Source organism: Manacus candei, unplaced genomic scaffold (assembly GCF_025592945.1).
Source record: "Manacus candei isolate 608988 ecotype Guabito, Panama unplaced genomic scaffold, ASM2559294v1 h1tg000071l, whole genome shotgun sequence".
Classification (NCBI taxonomy): domain Eukaryota; kingdom Metazoa; phylum Chordata; class Aves; order Passeriformes; family Pipridae; genus Manacus; species Manacus candei.
The window spans coordinates 2322600-2345357 of record NW_026138119.1 but is presented as its reverse complement, the minus strand read 5'-3'; the positions used below and the strand labels follow the sequence as shown (position 1 = coordinate 2345357).

The 22758-nt window shown below is 54.6% G+C and overlaps 1 protein-coding gene across 9 annotated transcripts in view; it reads right to left on the bottom strand.

The window, feature by feature from the left end:
- KCNT1 (potassium sodium-activated channel subfamily T member 1) overlaps window positions 1-22758 on the bottom strand; it is a 67700-nt gene that overhangs the window by 16376 nt on the left and 28566 nt on the right. For 5 of the 9 annotated variants that reach the window (XM_051808080.1, XM_051808085.1, XM_051808081.1 and 2 more), the window contains exons 2-16: window positions 16129-16170; window positions 7829-7908; window positions 6608-6707; window positions 5394-5450; window positions 4999-5047; window positions 4761-4820; window positions 3853-3927; window positions 3426-3509; window positions 2887-2981; window positions 1911-2091; window positions 1651-1815; window positions 1424-1560; window positions 1132-1195; window positions 606-714; window positions 321-429 (exon numbers count right to left, since the gene is read on the bottom strand). In XM_051808080.1, the coding sequence (XP_051664040.1) occupies window positions 321-429; window positions 606-714; window positions 1132-1195; window positions 1424-1560; window positions 1651-1815; window positions 1911-2091; window positions 2887-2981; window positions 3426-3509; window positions 3853-3927; window positions 4761-4820; window positions 4999-5047; window positions 5394-5450; window positions 6608-6707; window positions 7829-7908; window positions 16129-16170 (1407 nt within the window). Of the gene's footprint in view, window positions 1-320; window positions 430-605; window positions 715-1131; window positions 1196-1423; window positions 1561-1650; window positions 1816-1910; window positions 2092-2886; window positions 2982-3425; window positions 3510-3852; window positions 3928-4760; window positions 4821-4998; window positions 5048-5393; window positions 5451-6607; window positions 6708-7828; window positions 7909-11450; window positions 11620-16128; window positions 16171-22758 lie in introns of those variants that run through there. The other 4 variants (XM_051808086.1, XM_051808089.1, XM_051808084.1 and 1 more) reach the window with 2 other exon arrangements.

Genomic DNA, 22758 nt, shown 5'->3' with positions numbered 1-22758 from the left:
CTCAGGCTGTGAATTCACCTTCCTGCCAGTGGGACTGTGCCAGCATAAAGATATTTTTTTTCCCAGTCTCTGGAAAGGTGGCATTGCCCAGCACATCTGCACTGGGATGGTTCTCCTACAATATGGCTTTTGCTCCTGACCTGGATGGGGGTCCCAGACCCCACTGTGCTACCCCAAACACACCCCAGACCCCCATCTCATCCCCTTGGGCTCGGAGACCTCGGTGCTGCCATCCCTCCATGCTCAGGCAGGAGCAGGGGAGGCCAGGGGTGGGGAGAGAAGGGGAGGGGTGGGAAGGGGAGGGCAGGGGCAGCACTCACTGGCCACGGGAGGTGTGCACCAGCAGCGTGATGAGGGTGGAGGTGGCAGGGCAGACGCAGTTCAGGGCCAGCATGGCGTATTTGCACTCCTCTTCACAGACAACGTGATCTGAAAGGCAGAAGGGAATGTCACAGCAGGGAGGGGGACGGATGGTTTCCCTGGCTGGCAGTGCCTGGGGATGTGGTAATTTTGGGGTGGTGTTGGGGACAGGGTGTTTCCTCCTCCTGCCAATCCAGGAGGGCTTTCAGCTGATCACCAGCTGGGGCACAGCCCCTCCAACTCACCTGCAAACTTGACATGAAATTTGTTTTCTGGCTTTAAGATCTGAACATAGAGGGGACAGTTCGGAGCGAAGTCTTTGACAGCCCAGGCCCTCAGGATGGTCTGGTGGTCCTGGCCAAGGAGAAGAGCAGCAAGAACTACTTGGCTGATGGTTTATTCTCCTTGATGCTTCTATACCTGATGAACTGCAAAACACCCACCACCCTGGAGAAGTACAGCAAGGACTCCTCCAGCTCCTGCTGCTAATGGGGGATAACTGTGCCCCAAAACCCAGCACTGATGGGAAACCAGAACAGTAGAGGGAAGGTGAGCCCACAGGGGGTCAGCCACCACTGTACTGCTGCATGTCCCTGTGCCATCCCTGTGCCATCCCCGAGGCTCTCAATGGCACTCAACCCCGTCCTCTTGTCCCAGCTGCCTTCCAGTACCCTCCTGTGCTGGGCAGAGGTGAGATGCACCCATCACCCCAGTCCCCACTGCCTGGGACATGAACTGTCTCAGACTGTGCCATCCCCTGTCTGGGCTCACCGCCGCAGTCCGGTCCACCTCGTTCCGGCTGCTGAGGATGAAACAGGCTTCTCCATTGTCCATCCTGCAAAGAGACAGCAGTGACCCCATGAACTGCATGGGCCCACAAAGCTGGGCACTGCCTGTACCAGCCAGGGCGCTGCCAGCCCCCTCCCAGCCCCCAGAGAAGGGACACCCTCATTGCACATCTGGGGTGACCTCCCTGGGGACCCTCCTCTGGGGTGCCAGGACCTGCAGGCAACTCAACAGCGTGGCAGGACCGGCCTCGCCGGGGGTGTGCAGGGCTGCTCACTTGGCTCTCATGAGGTCCTGGTCCTTCAGTGCAGAGCCCTGGAGGTAGATCACTCGCTGCGACCACAGAGGGATCTGCAGGACCCGCCGCACCTGGATGTCCATCTCTGTTGGGCAAAGGATCACCACGTAGTAATCCTGGAAGAGAGAGGCCGGCGTGGGTCGGTGGGCCCCCAGCCCAGAGAGGCCGCGAGCCCAGCGCCGTGGGACAGCACGCCTGGTCCTCACCTGCAGGCGTGGGTGGGCATAGAACTCGTTGAGGAAGTCCATGAGGAGATCAATCTTGAGGGAGCTGACGCAGAGCACGACGTGTTTCTCCGTCTGGGCGCGGTGCCGGCTGTAGTTGCCGCCCGACTTCTGCCGCTCCATCCACAGGTAGACGAGCTCCTCGAACTGCAAGCGGAGGCAGAGAGCTGATGTCCCCGTCGGCAGGGCTGCCCCGGGGCAGGCTCTGCCTGCCTGTCCCTCCTCAGCCACACAGGTCTAACCTGGAGCGGCAGCACGACCAGGGCGACGCAGATCATGATGACGACGAGGAGCTGGGAAGGCCAGATCTTGGGTGTCACATCTCCGTAGCCCACCGTGGAAAAGGTGACGATGCAGAAATAGAAGGACTTGAAGAGGGAGAGCTTCTCACCCGCTCTTTCTAAATGCTGGATGCCACAGGTCCTGCAGGGAGAAAGCCCCATCACAGCCCAGGAGACAGGGCAGCACAACCCCACAAACCTGCAGCTCGAAGTCATCCTGCTAAACACAAGTGTCACCTCAGTCTTGCTGGACCAGAATTGTAGCCTCACCAAGAAACACCTCCATGGCCCCAGCAGCAGGAGATGCCACGGGCCAGGGGCACTGCTGAGCTCTGAGATGGCATTAGTCACCCACATCAGAGCACCATCTTTATTGCCAAAACCTCATGAGCCTGAAAGCTTCATTTCCTCTCCGTTTAGCAACTTAATGGTGTAATATGCCTCAAATCCAAGCCAAGGGAGCCAGGGGAAGATTCAAAGCCTAATTTAAAGCTAAGTAGCCAGTGATGAGCACTGCACCCCCCACCCCAAAGGAATGGCCTTGTTGTTGGAAACACAGGGTAAAAGGCCCAGTTAATTAACAGGAGCCCCAGTGGCCTATTACACAGATCTGGGGGGGGAGGAAGAGCGTGGTGAGAGCCAGCGAGTGTGATGGGTTCTGGTCAATGAGCCGTCACACATCAGAGCCCACGTCCCTGTGGGAAGCTGCTGTCTCTGCTCTGAAACTCCTATCACCCTCTGAGAACCCCCTCATCCTCACACACGCCTGCTGAAAAGTTTCTGTTAAAATCATAGAGTTAGGGAGGATAATTAGTTTGGTTTAGAACCTCCCTCCCAGTGTTCAGGGAGGGGTGATCCCTGCCATCAACCCGGGATGGGCACAGCTGGTCTCCCTGGATGAGGAAGGGGATTTAGTGAAATGAAGAGCAACACTCACCCAGTGAAAACGAGACACAGGAGGGTGCAGATCAGAATGAGCACCTGGTTAAACATCGCGGACTGGGTCCTTTGGATGGCTCGGTGCAGGTCGTTCTGGGGAGAGAGGAGAGGGCTGACCCTGGCTCAGAGAGGCTGGAGGTACAAACTCCTCCAAGTGCCAGCTGTTCTCTTGCTGGCTCCGGCAGTGCCCCCCCCCCAGATGAAGGTCAGGCCAGTATTTGGCCCTTGGAAAGGGATGCACATTCCCATGAGCAGGTCTGGGATCTGCTGCCCGGAGAGACAGCTCGAGTGGGCACGTGAGAATGTTTGAAATACCTCATCCCTGGCCATCCCTGTCAACATGCAGCTCCTGCTGCTCCTCCACAGCAGGTCACAGCCTGGCATTCCCAGCTGGCAAAGCCTCACTTCCCACCAGCCCGGCATGGCTGCACACACTGAGCACTAAAACCTCCCCAGAGCTGGGGGTATCCAAGAGCTCCCCTTCCAATCCCACTGCCCTCCACATCCCTGAGGAGCTGGACAAAAGGGGTCACTCACTATCATGTTCTCCAGGGCGTACTTGGCCAGCCAGCAGTTCAGAAACACAGGAATGAACAAATTCCGCAGAGGAGGCCAGAATATCTACAAAAGCAAGAGTTGTTTGCAGTAAAATCCATGCTCTTTAAAAAAATAAAGCTATAAACAGCCAATTCAAGCCCTTTCTGGAAGGATCCATCTCCAAGCTGAGCAGAGGCCAAACACAGCCCTGCTCCCCTGCCTGCACCAGAGTAGCTGAAAAGGGAGAATGGATTTTGGGATAAGGCTCCGGAGAAAGTCATTATATTGTAAAATATTGAAGGAAAAACTTCCTGGCAGCTTTAAATGCTACTTGGCCAGACATCCATTTTTCTTTATTTCACCTCCAGAACTACAGCACTTTAACTCCACTTAGAGCTGCTCTCAAATGTCACCGGGAAACACTCACCGTGATAATAAACGGCACCGTGTTGATCATCTCAAGGATGAAGGAAATGCGAAAAATCTGCTCCCAGATGTTCCCCTGAGGAATTAGAAACAAATAAGAATTAAATAAGCTTAAAACTTTCCCAAAGGACAATTAAAACGCTCCCTCTCTGCCACAGACCCTGCTATAGATGAGGGAAATATGCTTCAGGAACCAGGAAGATGCTCTGGTTTGCCTGCAGGAGAGATGCAGTGGTGGTGGCAGGCACACTGAGGTCAGGAAACATTCCCAAACCCTCCAGTCCTCTCCACAGCCACCACATCCCTCTCTCTTTCACTGTTGCTGGGGGACAACAATGCTTCATGCAAGGAAGGAGAGTGAGAGTGCCTGTTACAAATCGCTGGCACTCAAACCAGGGGGGTGACGCAGGGTCTGAGTCTCTTCTGCCAACTCTCCCCGGGTCCCTGAGAAGATGCCATTTGTTAAGGTCACTTTTTTTTGGCTTTTTTAAGGGGCTTTGGTCCAAAGGAGTCAGCTTGTTCCTCTCCCTGTCTGGTTTGGAGCAGTGCCCACGGAGGCAGCAGAGCTCGGCACAGGCAGGAATCACGCTGCCGAGCTCAGCTCCAGCTCCTCAGCCTTAGGAATCCCGGTGTGTGTCAGTCTGACCTCCCTTAAAAACACGTGTAAAACAGGTCTGAATTTAAGGGAAAGCAGAAAAGGAAGATATTCTGCTCTGCACAACACTTATCCAGGAGCCCGAGGGGGAATGAGAAAGGAAAACAGGCGGAGCCAGCGCTGAGACAGCGCCGAGACAAACATCCTCCTGGGACACTCCAGCTTCAGGCAGCTCAAAACAGGAGAAATGAATTCATGCCAGGGGGGCAGAGCCAGGCTGTGCATCACTACCCCCTGCCTCCCTGGGCACTCACCTTGTAGCTGAGATAGATGAGCAGCATGGTCTCCAGAAAGCTGATGAGAGCGATGCTGACCTGCAGGGACACAGGGAAAGGCTCTGGGGGCTCTCTCCGGGCTCTGTCAGTCCATCAGAGCTCACAGATCCCCCCTTCCCCGTGCCAGGGGGAGCCCCTGGGTATCACAGGTGGGGCAGAGCTCCAAGCCCAGCTCCTCTGTGCTCCCCCCCAACCATGCCAAGGGCTGGGTGCTCACCTGCACAGCCCACAGTGGTGTTTTTCTGTCCACCCAGAAGATGTGTGACCTGCAAAGAAAATCCCAAAGGGATCTAAGCTGTAGCCCAGCCACCAGTGTCGTTACCCCCCACAGAATGCAAACCCAAGGGCACTGGTGCAGGACCAGCACAGGTACTGGTGCTCCCTACTGCCCAGTTTGCTCAAGCAGCCTCTGCACTGGGAATAAGGCATTCCCAAGGGTGCAGCCACAGGCTTTCGTCCATGGATTTGATTCTGGCATGATGCTCCACATCCCTTGAGCAGCCCCACAACCAAGAAATGGCCATGGGCAGCTGCCAGCAGCAGCCACCTCCATCCCTGCATTCCCACACCCTGGCAGGGCCAGACCCCAGCACTGGAGCAGCTCTGACTCACCAGTTTATGTTCGTGGACTGGTTAAATGCTGTGTAATTCTGCTTTTCACATTCCCAGCTAGGAGAGAAAGAGCAAGGAAAAGCAGTCAGGAACAGGGATGCTGGGATTGACCCCCCCCAGGCCCACGTGGTGCCCTCATCGCTGGGTGCTGATGCTGGGGGAGGCATCAGGACAACACTTCCATGGATCCAAACACACTGATTCCCATAGCCAGGGCTTTCCACAGGAGTCTGTCTCACCCAGGCAGCCTTGAGCATCTTATTACTGGAGAATAAAACCCCTCAGGTAGTTAAACCCAACCAGAGATGCTGCAGAACACCAATATTCCTGAGGTACAGCACTCCCTGGCACAGCGTGGAACACGGGGAACTGGGAATTACCAGATTACAATTAGCAAAAGCTGCTGAGCTTCAGCTTCTGGGACAAGGCAGAGCATCCTGCCAGGCAGCAGCACCGAGCCAAGCTCTCCCTGCCTTGCTGTGAGGGATGTGTTCCCGCTGGCCAGCCTTTATTCTGTCACACACCCTCAGGAAAAGTGGAATTCCCTGAGCTGCAGCTGCACTAAACCTTTCAAGGATGAGCATCCGTGTCCTGCTTCGTTCTCACAGGTTTGGAAGCACTTTTGGAACGTGCAGGTGCACTTGGTAGCCTGCAGCCTTCACACAGAGAAAATCAAACTGCCAATTGTCCGAGCTCTTGGAAAAAAAAGCATAATAGTTTGTGAGCTAAACAAAGCAAGGACATATTAAAAATAGGCTTATACTGAAACCCGGAGCAAAGCTGATGGATGGAATCATCTGTCACCTCAAGGACCTAAACAGCACAACGTATTTCTCTCCCAAATGCTTAAATGGGATTTAATGTAGAAGTATTCAAGGGCATCAGTGTTCAGAAACTATTTGCATGGTGATGGACTCGAGTCGTGAGCTCTCACCTGTGTCTGAAGGCCACGGTGCCCCCCTGGCAGGTGCCAGGCAGCACTTGGAAATGAATGTGACCTGAATTCTTCCCCCATCCTCTCCCTGTGCTCCAGGCAGGGCCAGTGAGTGCCCACACACCCATCCATGGGATTTGAGCAGGGAGCAAAGCCCTCTAACCTGGGAAGATTTGCTAAACCACCAATTCAAAGAGCTGGAGCGAGGAAAAACCATCTCCACACCCGCTGTGAGCGGCTGCCACTGCCCTCACCCCCAGCCCTGCCCAGGGGCACTCACCAGCCTATGCCCTCCTCGGGGTTGTCGAGCAGGACACGGACGATGTACAGGAGGCACGTGAGCAGCTTCAGGGAGAAGTTGAAGAGCCGGATCCTCAGGCCTGGGGTGGAGGGGAGCATGGAATGGGGCAGGCAGCGTTCCCGGGCACCCCAAGCCCCCTGGGCACCCCAGGCACCCTCTGCATCCTGGGTGCTCCACTCACACCCTGGGCAGTCCCCCAAAGCACCACCCCTGTAGCTTCCCACAAGCTTTGCACAGCCCCACCCACCACAGGACCCCTCGGAGCCCCAGGGCAGCACAGGAGTGTTGCTCACACCTTGCCCAGGGCTCTTGGTGTCCTCCCCCGTGCCAGACACACAGGAGCCGAATACAGAAATAAATAACGATGAGTCAGCTCCTCGCTGACCCCAATAGATGTGAGAGACGAATGAGGAGCTGCTGGAGTGTGCCCCCCTCATTAGCAGGCATCCATTAAAAAGTACCAGACCAGAGCTCACCACACTGCAACCAGCTTGTAGGAGCAGGGACAGCGAGCAAAAACTGCTGCTTTATCCACTCTCCCTCCCCAGCCAGTTCATAGGGTCGTTACTCAAATTACAAGTGAGAAATTCATCACATTTTCATTAAAAACTTCCCTGCGGGCACCCTGTTGTGCTGGGCTCCAGCTTTTTAACAAGACAACAGGATGCAGGGAGAAAAAAAGAAAATGTGAATTTCTAAATTAACGAGCAGGCTCCCTCCAGACAGCTAATGATATCTCGGAGAAAGAAAATAAAAACACCATCAGTCAAGTGGAGGCTAATCCGGGTGGCTGGAGCAGGAGTGGGTAGCTCACGGCCTGCCCTGGCTGTCCCCACGGCCTCAGGGAAGCACATGGGGACACTCACTCCCTGATGGGGACCTTTGCTCTCTGATAACCACAGGCAGCTCCGGGCACCCACCCTGCTCCCAACCAGTTTGTCTGGCTGATTCCTGTGCTGTGGTTGTTCCCAGGGAGCAGAGGTGGCAGGAGGCATCCCATCCTCCTCGTGCAACCACGTCCCCCAAACCAAGTTGGCCAACACCCAACAGAAAGGCCAAGAGGCAGCAGCAGCCCCGGGCTGGGGACACAATGGGGACACGGCCACCAGCAGATGGCAATGGCTTCTCATCCCACAGGACTGGCTCGGGCAGGGTTTGGTTTCCCCCAGAACACACACACTCCATGCACAGGGCACTCACTGGATCGCTGGTTTTTGATGAAGAAGAGCTTCAGCCGCTCCTTGAAGGTGTTTTCATTCACGTAGAACTCGACCTGCACCCTGCGGGGAGAGCGCCCGGAGGAGCCCGTCAGGGGGGTGGCAGGTCAGAACAGCAGCCCCCAGGAGCCCTGTCCCCCCATCCCAGCTGGGAGACCACCTTTACAGCCCACAGACAACCCTGGACTCAGCCCCAGGCTCCCAGCTGCTCCCACAGTACCGAACCACCAGTACCACCAGTACCACCAATACATGATACATCAATGACTGTCAAAGCAGCAGGTTTGACCCACAGGGCCAGGTCTGCTTTGGGCTGAGGGCTCTGCTTTCATTCCCACACAACCAGCTGACATCAGACCTACAAACTTCTCCTTCCACACTCACTTTACAGTGTCCAAAACTTCTCAGAGAAGTAGTGGCCTTGGAGCAGCTTCCCCTGGCAGCTTCCCCTGGCAGCTTCCCCTAGCAGCTCCAACCCCCACAGCTGCAGCAGAGCAGGGGCAACGTCCCCAGTACTGCCCTGGCTCTGCCTGGGTAGGAAAAACGTTCAGCATCAAAGCTGTTAAAAATCAATTCAGCTCTGAAAGGAGAAAATTTCCCTTTGTTGCTAAGATACCACATTTGGTCATTCCAGAAAAACCCAGGAGCTGACAACCAACTCCAAACATCACTTGGCATCTGGAGCCACTGGTGACTCGTGGCACAGGGACGAGGCACTGGGACAAGAGTCACCTGCCAGGGCACTTCACAGGAACCAGCAGTGAGGAGCCACATTTCTGGTGAATCCAAAAATGTCCCATCTACTGCCGTGACCACCACGGGCAGTGTCCCTTCATCGGCTTCTCCTGCCTCCACCCCTGACCCCCACCCACAGCCCTCCCACCAGTCCTGCATTCCAGGTGGATGGGAGAAAACCTCACCAAGGCTGGAGGTTCCTCCCCATGGATGTCAGCAGGGGCTGGGATCAAGCCCACCCAGATGAAGGGTGTGTGGGCAAAACCAGCCCCAGCTCAGCTCATCTGTCGTCACCTCCCCTGGTACTTTATAAACACCTGCAGCCCTTTGCAAACCCACTGGTGACCCCGGGCAGGTTATAAATCACACTGGTCCTGCCAAGTGCCAGCAAAACGGGATCAGTTCCTCCTGCTCAGCTTCAGACTGAGCAAGACAAAGTCTGCTCATTATTAGTTCAGCCCATAATGGAGTTAAGTGCCATGAATTAGCCTCTTCCCCCGTTCACTGTATTCAACAAGTCCCTTAAGTAAGTGCTACTGTTATTACTCATTTTTTAACTCCATGGAAGAGCTCATCAAGACCTCATTAATCAGGCCTATCTCCCAGGCAAGGCACAGATCAGGGTGAGCAAGTTCCCTGTGGCAGTCATTAAACTGCCCAGGTTATTCTGTCGGGGCACACGTGGTGCCAGCTCCGGCCGAGTGTGTCCCTGGCACGGCCACCGGGCTGGGATTTATTGGGAAGCAGCTGCTCCTCACTCTGACACAGAGTGGGATAAACAAATATTCACTGAGCATTAACACCCAGCTGGTTGGGAGGCAAATTAGGAAGGGGGTTTATGAGCCCCCTCACCCTGAGCCCCACACCAGGCAGCCCAAGAGGCAGGAGGGTGGTCAGAGGGGTTTTCCACCGAACCTGGTGTTTGTTCACCATGAGAAGGGAACAAGGAGGTGGGTGGGCAAGGACAGACCCCACTGCAGGGAGAGAGCAGGAGAATTTACGGGCCCTGGCTCTCCAGCACGATGCCTCAGGAGCAAAGAGCATTAAGGCAGACCTTCAGAAACCCGGCTCTAACACGTCAAAATTAATCGTTTCCAAAGCCAGGCTCGGCAAATAATTTTTCAGTGCCAGGGCATAAATCATCTGCCACGACTGCTCACAACACTGCACACAAGCTAATTGCTCCTTCTCCATATTAAAAATGCCCAGGAAATGCTGGGAACTGGCTTTCAGCTTGGACAAGAGTGCTGAGCACCCCATTCATCAGAGTCCCTCGGGATTAAGCGCCTTGAGGAGACGGAGACTTCAGGGAGCACGATTCCCCTCCCAGACATTCGTCTCTGTATCAAAGAAACAAACAGCAATATAAATCTCTGTCTCCAGCCAGATGGTTCACTGATCTATAGCTCTGCAGCCCACCTCGAGATGATGGATATAATTGCTGGTGGATAAAAGAACTAAATGATTAGATCTAACTTTTCAAGACAAAGTAGCCCATGTATTCATCCATCCTCATGGCTGCAGGAGGGAGAACACTGGGAAAGCAACTCAAGTAGGTCTCAGGAAGGGGGGGGAAAGGGGTGTTTATCACTGAAAAAGAATAAGGCAATAAAAGAACGTAGAGAGAACATGTTCCTGTGCAGATAATCTGCCCTCCCTGTGAGCTGGGCTGAGCCCCTGGAGCTGTATGGGGGTCCCACTCAGGCACTGGCACCTGCTCTGCAGCCAACACCCCAGTGGCCCAGGGCAGAGTGAGGGATGGCTTTCACCAGGCAGCTGCACCATCCAAGAATATCAAAGCTCCTACTCCCTTCCCAGCTGAGGGAAGGAGGTGATATCATGTAAAACATACCCTTTAATTTCATTGTCAAGAATTAACTTGAAATAAAAAATCAAGCGAAACTCTGACTGCGTTGCCACCCCAAAACATACCCTGAGGGCTCTGCCTTCCCTGCAGCTCAGACAGGATGGTCTGTTCAAGCTGCCATGGCTGGGCATCCCCCCCACTGGGAGCATCCTTCCCACTGCCCCAGCATCCATCCCACTGGCCAAGCACCCCTGCTGCCAGTCAAGCATCCTTCCCACTGGGAGCAACTTCCCCACTGGGAGCAACCTCCCCACTGGGACCATCCTTCCCACTGCCCAAGTATCCCTCCCACTGAGACCATCCTTCTCACTGGCCAAGCATCCCACCAGGACCATCCTTCCCACTGGCCAAGCATCCCTCCTGCCAGTCAAACATCCCTCCCTCCAGCCAAACATCCTTCCCACTGCGAGCATCCCTCCCTCTGGCCAGGCAGGGTGGTGCCAGCCCAGCCCAGGCAGCTCCAAGGGTCACCAGCAGTGATCCACCCTGCAGGCAGGGAGAGGCAGCACAGCACACCTCTGCCCCCCTCTCTCCCCTCCCTGAACCCCCCTGGGGCCGTGTGGATAACGATCCCAGCACAAGTTTAGCTATAAACCCTGTGCTTGGAAGTGTAATTACTGCTATTATGCACTTCATAATGCCTGAGCGAGTTCATTCTCCTCACTCCGTTATTTACTGTACTTTATTAATCTAAGATTAGAGGCAATTTGTTGTAAGATGATGAGTTCCCAAAAAAGACACAATAGTTTGTTCAGAAAAAGTGCAGGATGAAAGACCAGGACGAGCACATCCCACCCCACTGGCATTAAAATAGACACTGAGGAGCACAGCCCTGGCTCTGCACCTGTACCCTCCCCAGGGAGCTGGGACAAACACAGTTCTCTTAAAAAAGAGGGAAATACAAAAAACAGCAGCCCAGCTGCAGCCCCCCATGCGGGCAGTGCTGCAGGGACAGGGGTGGGTGGAGATGCCCCCCCAAAATCTGCATTCCCAGGACACTTACATGGGCAGTTGGGCACAGGCAGCTCTCTCCGATCCCCACGGCATGTGGCAACTGCTGGGCTTGGCCTGAAAGCTGAGACATCTCTCCCTCCCAGTCCAAAATCCAGCTCCAAAATCCACCAGCCAGTCAAGGGAAGGAACTGCCAGCTCTGCCCCAGCACCTGCCCCAAGCCACACTGCTCCTTTCTGAAGGACTTGGGTGCCCCAGGTTGTTTTTGCTGTGTTTTATAAGACACCTCTTGCCATGAGAAATGCATCTTCAAATAAATATTCCCCTTGACAGGAAAGAAAAAATCTTAGTTTTTTGCTCCTTGTCCTCACACTTCAGCTGGGTGGGAAATGCTGTTTCCAACAGAATCCTAGAATGGTTTGAGTTGGAAGGGACCTTAAAGCTCATCCCATTCCAACCACCTGCCATGGGCAGGGACACCTTCCACTAGATTAGGTTGCTCCAAACCTCATCCAACCTGGGACAATTTCTTGTCCCAGGAAATTTCTCAAGAAATTTCCCCCATCCTGCAGCAGGATGCAAATGAGACTCTTCAGAGATTTCTTGGGGGATTAAAAGAATAAACAAACCAACCAGCAAAATCCTAGAAATCTCTGCAATACTCTGCCAAGGCAGTGCAGTCCCAAGTGAGCCCCTGCTCTGGCTCAGCCTATAGGACAGCTCTGCATCCTCTGTGCAAATCCACCTGGATCAAATACAGCAGAAACGTTGCTGTGGCCAAGTCTGGAATTAGGGAACTGTGTTGCTGGCCCAGGGGGGCTCCCCAGAGACTGTGCCAGGCACAGCTCGGGGCAGAGGAAGGTGAGGAGCAGGGCTGGAAGCTCAGGGCTGCAGCATTTCCTCTCCCAGCATCCTGTGGCACGAGGAGCAGCAGAGGCTCCTGTGCAAAAGGCACGAGGATGCTGTGAGGGCACCACGCCATGGCCAGGCTGCCTCCGGTCCTGCTCAGCCTCCAGAGCATCTGGTGCCAACAGGGCCCCACGGGCACCAGGGGAACCTGAGCTGAGGCCAAGTCCTTCCCAAATCCTTCCCAAACCACCAAACCAGCCAGCCCGAGGCTCAGGTACCTGCTGATGGCAACCACACTGACCACCCAGGCACATCTCCTGCACCTCCAGCCCTCCTGATTCCCCTGGGGATGCTCTTTCCTTTTTTCCCCGCACTGTTTTCTTGCTGCTAACAGATGTTTGGGTACAGAAGTTACAGTGAGACAGGTGCCACACTGAGCTTTGCACACTGACCCCCTCTGTGATCCGTGTTTGCCACCCTCTGCCCATCCCAGGGCATGCAGAGGATGGGGGGCAGCTCCAGCCCTTCCCACCCGAGCTCCCGGCTCGCCAGCATGACGAGCTGCTCCCGGCGCAGGGTTTGGAGATGGAAAGTGGGAATAACTGTACAGGCTGTGTGCACACAGACAACCTGGCTGCCTGCCAAGGGGAGAGACAGGGAACAAGCTGCCCCCACGCTCCATAAGCAGTAATTGAACAATTACTCAAAGGAGGAAGGCTGTGGTTTCGGCAGGGCTGTGCCAGCGAGCGTGCAGAGAACGGCTCCAAACACGGGGTGCACGGCCCTGGGGGTCCCTCATCGGCCAGGGGGATGTGTGGGTTCACCCCTCCTGTGGAGCAGCTGGGCAGGACTGATGCTGTGCCACGAGCCAAAGGTGGTTGGACACCCCTCCACTCCCCACCGAGCCGTGAGACACCGTTGGCAGGAGCTTTCTCCATGAACGCCTCGGCTTCTCCAGGGCACCACCAAACACCCGGGAAACCTTTCACTGCAGCAACTTCCCCAATAAATCTGGCACATTTTTAAACAAGAAAGCACAAAGCAGCCAGAGAGGGATGGGGATCCAGGGCATCACTCCATCTCCCACTTTGAGGGGCAGAGCCCCCCTGCCAACAAGGGAAGGGGAGAGGGGACACCTGTCTCAGGGAGAAGGGCTGGGGCCAGGAGAGAATGTTTCAGAGCCTGGGAGGTACATGAGAGCACTGGGGAGACCAGTGGCAGAGGCTGCATAGTCCCGAAGGCCAAGTATTCCAAACAGGGGAAATCCAGTTGGTTTTAGTGTATCACTCTCATCCAACATCCCTTAGTAGGTGCAAGACTGAAGCTGCTTCCCCGCTCCTCCTGTAGGGTCCCAGACGATCCCGATGGATCAGGGCAGTGCTCAGGGCTGAGGCACTCAGCAGGTCCCACAGCAGCCCCTGAGAGGCACCATGACAGCCACCATGGCACAGTCACAGCCACTGTGCCACCATCACATCCACCACAGCACCGTCACAGTCCCCATGGCACAGTCACAGCCACTGTGCCACCATCACAGCCACTGCGACACCATCACAGCCACCACAGCATTGTCACAGCCACCATGGCACTGTCACATCCACCATGGCACTGTCACAGCCACCACGGCACTGTCACAGCCACCACAGCATTGTCACATCCACCACAGCCCTGTCACATCCACCACAGCCCTGTCACATCCACCACAGCCCTGTCACATCCACCATGGCACTGTCACACCCACCACAGCCCTGTCCCAGCCCTGTGGAAAGGCAGACATTCCCACCAGCTCCCTCATCCCCAGGAATGAGTTTGCTGAGCTGCCCATGCTCCTGACAGAGCACATGCTGACCCACACCACAGAGATTAGCAAAACTGAGTCCCACATCAACAGCCACGCTGCACAGAGAGCCAGGATGCCATGCCCCACAAGCTCAAAAACTTGTTTCTCCCAGATTTCGTGCATTTACCTCGGGAATAACTCAGGAAAAAAAAATCCATCTCCTGTTTTATTATGGAGAGTGATTTTTGCCCAGAGAAAGAATTGATATTGCCAGCCACTCTGCAGCAAATTAAACCCAGCTGGGTGCAGGTAGTGTCATCCTGGCTCCAGCAGAAACGCTGCAGTTTTATTTTTGAGGGGATGGAAAGCAAGCTCCAAGCAGCTACTTCTGGAAAGACTCTGCCAAGACGAAGGTTGGCTTCCCAGGCCAGTCCTCAGGACAACTCAACTTGCACCATGAGAAGAGCAATTCCCTGAACTCATCCACACAAGCACTCGTGTGCCAGTGGGACAAGGGCTGGGTAGGAGGCACCAGGCTGAGGGCACTGAGCTGGGACACAGGCCCTGGCCAGCCAGGAAAGGCTTCATGAATCTGTAATGATATAAAAGAAATCTCCTGCTGGACTTTTTGTTCTTTTTTTTTTAAATATATATATATATATATACACACACTATTTTTTATTATTAGAGAGGACATTGCAATGAGAATGGGATTTTTATCGATTCCTCATTCCCTGAAGGCAGCTGCAATCCCTCTCCAACTGTATTCAGCAGCTGCAGGGCTCATTTCCAGGCACCAAACCAAGCACTGGAGGAAGTAGTGACACACTCAGGGGTTGGAGATCATAGAATGGTTTGGGTTGGAAGGGACCTTAAAGATCATCTTGTTCCACCCCCTGCCATGGGCAGGAACACCTTCCACTAGACCAGGCTCCTCCAAGCCCTGTCCAACCCAGCCTGGAACACTTCCAGGGATCCAGAGGTAGCCACAGCTTCTCTGGGAAACCTGTGCCAGGGCCTCTCCACCCTCCCAGGGAAGATTTTCCTCCCAGTATCCCATCTAACCCTGCCTTCTGTCAGTGGGAAGACATTCCCCCTCGTCCTACCACTCCATGCCCTGGTCAAAGTCCCTCTCCAGCTCTCTTAGAGCCCCTTCAGGCACTGGAATGTGCTCTGGGATCACCTGATCCAGACCTCTCCCTGTGGGGTCCCAGGGCTCTCGCTCAGCACTGAGGACACATCCCCAGCCGTGGGCCCTGGGCAAGGACCTGCTCATCCCTCAACTCATCATCCCACTGTCTCCCATCCAAGGTCTGGACGTTGCCCATGGCTGGGCAGTGGCACCACTTGCTCTTAATAAAATAATGATAATAATTTTAAAAGATTAAAACCCAAAGAAGGGAAGAAGCAATGGAATAACACGCTGTGTTTCGTTCGCCTTATTTGTTTTGCAACACTGGAGGCTGACACTCATGAGTCTGCTCCTCTAATTGCTTGTGCTGATGAATCTGCATTGTTTAATTAGGGTCTGTGCATGGAGCTCATGGTTAATGGGTAATCACCAATCTGCTGCCAAGGATATCACTCCTTCCCCCAAGAAACCTGCCAGTCCCTGGGTGCAGATAATCCTCCCCACGGTGGGGATCATTTCAGAAGGGTTTGCTGGTCCCATACACAACTCCTCCGTGCCAAGAGCAGTAATGAACAAATCTTGTGCTTAAAAGCAGAATAATCATGGAATCACAGACCGCTTTGGGTTGGAAGGGACCTTTAAAAGTCAGGGACACCTTCACTAGACCAGGTTGCTCAAAGCCCCATCCAAGGTGGCCTTGAACACTTGGAGCATCCACCCCTAATCCATCACTAATTTAAAGCCAAGTCCAACCACTGTTCTCAGCAGCAGTACTGCCCAAAATACTTTGCTCACCAGTGCCCCCACACCACACAAACCCCCCAGATTCCAAGGGGTTTTCTGCTCTCTGGAGAACACCGTTGGCTTCTCCCTGTGGGCAGAGCGACGGTCCCCGGGGCCGGCGGTGCCAGCGCAGCCCTCGCCCCTTCCCGCGGCGCCGGCGCGGGGAAAACACGCGGAGAACTTACTGTGAGAAGGAGGAATCCACGCTGAAGTCCTCGGCGTGAGGCCTACAGAGCGAGAGCAGCACAGCAGGTGAGGGAAGGCACAGCCACCCGAGGGGGGGAAACCGGCACAACCACCGGGAACGCCGACACCGCGGCACCGGCATCGCCCAGCGGGTCACACCACACCTCCCCGTTCAGGTCCCACGGGGGGGACACCAGGGACACAGTGATGCTCTGGTGGCTTTGCCAATGTCTGGCCCCTTTGAGGACTCAGCTCCGTGGATAAAAGCAATTTTTATGCCGTTTTTTTTCTTTTTTAAATGAGCCTCGCAAACGGTCTCGCTGCTCTGCCGCTAATCAGCGTCACGCCTTCTCTGCTGAGAAATTAGGCTTTGGGAGGTCGGTGTTTTTTAGGGGCTGGGGGTGCTTTTAGAGGAACTCAGTGTCGTGTTTCTCCTGGGCTGGTTTTACAGGCACGAGTGATGAACAGAGAAGGGAAAATAAAACAGCATAAAAAATAAATCAAATCAAATCAAATCAAATAACAGAAAGGAATAATGAGGGTAAGGCGGGAAGATGAGGGCAGGGGGAGAAAGAAGAACATAAAGAAATATGAGAGCGGGTGGGAGGCAAAGGGCCTGTGCTCGTGTACTGTACATCCCACAGACAGACAGACAGACAGAGCTGCAAAGGGAAATTAGAGCTGCAAAGGGAAAAATTCCTTTTGCAAAAGTGATGCTCTTCCAGAGATTCCTGGGATGGCTCTGGGTCCCCATCACCAACAGCATTAGCTGAGCCTGAGCCCTTCCCTGCTCCAGCAGTGCCCTGAACCTGCCTGAGCCTCAGCCCTTCCCTGCTCCAGCAGTGCCCTCTCTCCTCTCCTTATTTACCACGAGCCAGGACAACCGAGAAATATCACCCAAGCCAACGGGGCACTTGCAGCTCATAAAGATTTTTCTTGTATTTTGCTTTTGCTTTATGAGGCCACAGCACTCCAGCACTCCAGCACAGTGCAAAATAAATAAAAGCAATAAATCCACATTTCAGTGAAAATGCGAGTCCAAAGGAAGCCGATCCATCCCTCAGCTCCCGGGCACGCGGAGCAGCCTCCCTGCGACGTGATTTACTTTGCTGCTGCTGCTGCTCCTCGGCTCTGATCCCTGTGAGGGCTGCAGGGGGGAGCTCAGAGGGAGCACAGGATGTCCCACTGGAGCCACCACCCCGGGGGACACCGACAGCAATGTCCCCACACCTCAGATCTGGGAAAGCCACGGGAGATGCTCCATTTGGGAGAGATGCCGGGGCCTGGCGGGAGGGAGCAGGGATTCAGTGTGGGGTGAGGTGATGCCGTCTAGACACAGCCCCACCTCCCACGACAGGAGGCTGCAAGGTCCCCAACCCTAAAGGGGGAGTTCTTGGGGGGCCGTGGGGCAGGAGGGGCTGGGGACAAATAGGACAAATCTTGTGCTTATCAGTTCCCTTAAAAGCAGCATAATCATGGAATCCGAGGATGGTTTGGGTTGGAAGAGACTTTAAAGCTCATCTCATTCCACCCCCTGCCATGGGCAGGGACACCTTCCACTAGCCCAGGTTGCTCCAAGTCCTGTCCAACCCAGCCTGGAACACTTCCAGGGATCCAGGGGCAGCCACAGCTTCTCTGGGCAACCTGTGCCAGGGCCTCACCTCCCTCCCAGGGAAGAATTTCTCCCCAGTATCCCATCTAACCCTGCCCTCTGGCAGTGAGAAGCCATTCCCCCTTGTCCTGTCACTCCAGGCCCTTATCCAAAGTCCCTCTCCAGCTCTCTTAGAGCCCCTTTAGGTACTGAAGGTCTCTCCAGAGGCTTCTCTTCTCTGGCTGAACACCCCCAGCTCCTGCCCCTCTCCCACCTGCCTCTCACCCCTCTTCCCTGCTCATCTCCAGCTTTCTTGTGTGACCCTCCTGGATCAGTGAGCTCACACCAAGTGGTCCCTCGTGCTGTCTCTCACAGCAAGAACAAGCCCTGGGGTGGGTCTATCAGCTGTGCTGTCCCTCGGAGCAGTCCTGGCATTTATTGGTGACAACCACCCCAGATTTTCTCCAGCTGCAGACCAGAGGCAGGCACAGCCCGCGGGAAGGAGCTCGCCAGCTCAGCCTCCCTCCTGCCAAATTGGATTATCCCACGTTAGCAGCAGGGGCTGCTCAAGCCCCTCCACTTGTGTTTGGTTTTGAACAGTAGCCTTTTATGCCTCGCAGAGATGTTTATGGGGAAAGAATCAGCGGATGATTTGGTTTTCTCCTAATCTAGTGCCAGCTGGCAGCCGGGAAGGGGCTCATTCCAGCTGCAGCTCCCCAGTGCACAACAACACTCCTGAAAACCAAACAGCAGAAGCACATTTAATCACACAGCCCGATGGGGTCCTGCAGACCCTGCAGGTCTGGCACCACTGTGGGTTCCAGAGCACTGGGATGAGCCAGCAGGATTCCCAGGACACCTTCCTCAGACTCCTCCTTCCCACCAGGCACCCAAATTCTCATAAACAGTCCAATCGCTGAGAAAATACGGAAATTTTTCTAAGAAAACTAAAAATCATTCCAAATCTCATCTGGAAAACAGCTGTTTTCCAGATCCCAAAACTTATTATCCGTGATTTACAACAGACAGAACTAAAACCCTTTAACGGCGTCAGAAAGGTTGCACTGGCTTTTAATGGGTTTTAGATAATCTGCTTCAAATTCACCTTTTTATTTCATCCAGATCTGCCTCCCTGGGTATCCCTGTGCAGACAAACCTCAACTCATCTCATTCCTACCATGGAAAATAACCATGGCACAGGCTGCGAGCCCGACCTTCGCTCCCTCCTGGAGTCTGGGGCCTGGGAGACAAATGCCATACCCAGACAGGGAAAGCTGAGGCCCCTTGCCCTGGTGTTGCTAAGCATTAAATCACAATGCCAAGCTCCTGGCTGGCACAAGCAGCACCTCCCAGAGAGAAGGGCAGAGTAGGAAAGGATGGGAGAAAGGAGAGGAGCAGAGGGGGAAGGAACTTGGCTGCTCCAGAGACACGTCTGCCCCCACCTTTCAAGCTGCAGCCCCTTACAAAAAAGAAAGGTTTTATTAGAAGGTGAAGAGACAAAGGCACATTTATTATTAGAACAAAAGCCATAATAAACCTTGCTTATGTAAAAGAGAGCAATCACCTGCCCACCCATGCTGGAGGCAGCTCCTCAGCTGAGCAGCCACCTTCCACCTCATCTGCCTCCTCAGCTCTGGCTCCAGCACACCCCAGCAAAGCAGTTCTGCTCCCCTGAGCTGGGCAGGGATGTGAGCAGCACCCCTGGGCTCCAGTACCCCAAGAATTTGGGTAGCAGAACCAGCCCCCTTCTCTCCAGGGGAGGAAGGCAGCCATGCCAAGCCCCGGCTCTGCCAGGGCGCTGCGGGATCCAGGTGGCATTTGGCTCATCTGCCTCATGCAGATAATTTGAGGCTAAAAACTGTCCCTGCCTTTCAAGTGCTCGAGGATGCTCAGATGGAGAGAGCAGCAAAGCACAGCAGCAGCTCAGCCCAGCTCACAGAGAGCCCTGCTCCCTCCCAGCAAACTCCCTGCCAGCCCTGCGCCTTCCCTGCTGTCTCCTGGATTTTTGGTAAATGAAGAGTATTAAAAATTCACCCCTGGTTCTGCATTTCCTATTCAATTTACAGCCATCATTTCCAAACAAAAAAAAACCCCAAAAAACAAAATCATGCCTTGACTTAAAGCCTCTGAGAGTTAAAAAGACACAAGTAATGACCTGCCAACACCACACTTGGCTTCAGGCTGCTTAATCACCACTTGCAAGGCTCAGAGGTGTTTGGAGACCAGGGCAAAAAGGTATTAAATCTGATGCCTTTCTCCTCTGGCCATGGGAAGGATTTAATGCCTTTTCACCCTGATCTCAAAATGCCTTCAAGATGAGGTCAAGGCAGGGGGAGTTAAGATGAGCCAAGCAAGGTAAGTGCTTGGGAAGGCTTCCTGAAGTGCTGCTCATGCTCTAAAGACATGAGCTGCACCACGGTTCCTACCATATTGACAGTGAGAAACTCAGCCCAAAATAGCCTGATGTGAGAAGGACAGATGGAAGGAGATGAAAAAAGAAAGTAAAGAGGGGGAGAAGGAACGAGCAAGAGGAAGGGGAAAGGGAGAGGAAGGTGCACACGTCCTGCTCACAAACGCGTGCGAGAGGGGAGGGGAAGGGCAGCCCCCCTTCTCGGCTGCAGGAGGGAGCAGGGATGACCCCAGGAAAGGGATTGAGCCCCCAGCACACCCAGTTTGGAGGTGTGCTGGTGGGCACCTGGAAAAGCCACCAACTGCTCCAGGCACGTGCTGACAGCTGGAGAAGGGCCACATGGACAAGCCCTTCCACGACCAGAGGCAGAGCACCCGCACAGGCAGGGAGGCAGCCTGGCCTCAGCTGCCTCCTCAAGGTACTTCCTCAACCACAGAGGTACTTTTCCTTGGCTTTCCTCTGCAAAACCCCAATCACAACTAAAATACAGAAAGTTTGGAAGCAAACAGGCGCGGTGCCAAAGCCGCAGCATCGCTCGCTGCAGCCGGACAAGCTGTTCCCAGCCCACTGTCCAGCACTGCCTGCAGTTCCCTTCCAGGAAGTTGTGCCTCCCCCAGAATCATAAAATCACAGGTTGGAAAGGATGTCCAAGATCATCAGATCTGACTGTTAACCCAGCACTGCCAAGCCCACCACTATCCCATGTCCCCAGGCACCACAACCACACGTCATGTAAATCCCTCCAGGGACGGAGACTCCACCACTGCCCTGGGCAGCTGTGCCAGGCCTGGACAACCCTTTTGGTGAAGAAATTTTGCCCCAAATCCGATCTAAATCTTCCCTGGCACAACTTGAGGCTGTTTCCTCTTGTCCTAGTGATTGTTACTTGGGAGAACAGACCAATCCCACCTGGCTACAACCTCCTTTCACTGCCAAGACTGGGCACTGGGCAAAAATGCCCTCAGATCCTGAGGCTGCTCTAACACACAGCTCCCTGTCTTTGCTAATGAGCTTTTAACGAGTCCCTGGAGTCCTGACAAGTGCTCGATCCTTGTAGATGAAGGACTGGGCCTGAGCTTGGAAGGGGGTTATGAGACCCCCCCGTGTCATGGTCCTGCACAGCCCCACGTGCCCTCTCAGAGGGATGGTCATGGCTGGTATTCTGCTCTTCCAGCAAGCAGGAAAGCCTCTCCTGGAGGAGGAACATGCTAATCCCTGTGCCCTGATGAGACCTGGTGGGAATGAGAGATCTAAAATAAACAGAGCCAAAACCCAAGTGCTGTGCTGAGCGTGGCATCCTTGGGTGGGGATGGTGTCTGGTTGGCAGTGCTATGTAGGGCACCGACACTCTCAGCAGTGCTGGCGGCTCCCCAGCAGCCGTGGGAGGAGAGCTCAGCACTTCCCCAGCCCAGCCTGTTCCCCTCCAGCACCCAGTTCGGGGGGTGGCATCACCCCGTGCCCAGGGCACAAACACTTTGTGCCAGAGTGTGCCGGAGACAGGGACAGGGGGGTGAGGGATGGGAACCACAGACACGGGACCAGACCCTGAAACACATCCCAGACTGCAAAAGGGAGGTGAGAGCTGGGCCCTGGCTGGGACACAGTGATGGGGGTCCTGTCCCTGAGCACAAGAGTGGGTACAAAACGGGGGATGAGCAGAGCCTGGGGGCCATTCCAGCAGCTCAGGGGCCATTCCAGCAGCTCCAGAACAAGGACAAGAAGAAGTCAGGTTCAAGCCTGGGATGGAACTGCTGCTGTTTATGAACAGCTCTGTTTAGTGCAAAGGATGCCAACGGTCAGCTCCCTGGGCTGGCAGCAGGATCTGGGATTGTTTCTTGTTCATCAGGATCAAGGAGTGCATTCCCATGCTGCCCTTACAGTGGAGTTCAGCAGCTGAGCACCCTGCCCGATTTCTGCAGTGGTCCTACACTGAAAACAGCCTTGGCATCACCCAGCAGTGCCCAGAAACTCCCAGGTTAAATGGTGTGTAAGAAGTGCCACCCCCCAGGCCTGACAATGCCAAGGAAAACACACTCAAGGCTGGAAGGAGAGGTGATGCTCAGCGAGCACCTTCCCATGGGAGTGCCAGGCACAGACCCACGGGCAGGCTGGGGGGTTGGACCCCAGAGCTGAGAGCAGCCCGTGGTTTGGTAACTGCTGGGGGAAGGGTTGGAGACACCACGCTCCAGTCTGGGCAACCATCACACACCAACACCCTGCCAGCAAACAGCTGCACGGCAGAGTGAGCCCCAGCTGGACCTGGTGCTCCCCAGACAGAGACACCCCTGCCAAAAATACACCCCAGTGAGGGCTGCCCTGCCCAGTCAGAGGGAAAGTAGATCAAGACCAAAACACTTTTTAAGCAAAACTGTTGGAACCCTCCCAGGCTCCATTTCAGATCTTGCCCATAAAGGTTCCCACAGCAAAGCCAGTTCCTGCCCTCCCTCCCAAAGTGGCAGCTGAGTCCCAGCTCAGAGAGGAGCGGTGCAGGAGCCAGGTCTGGCACAGATGCAGAAATCCTCCCATCACCAAACCCTCTCAACATCCCCGGCCTCAGCACTGCCCAAATACCTGGTGTATGAACCCTCATCCACAACCAGCAGAGCAGCAGCAGAAGACCCAAGGCTG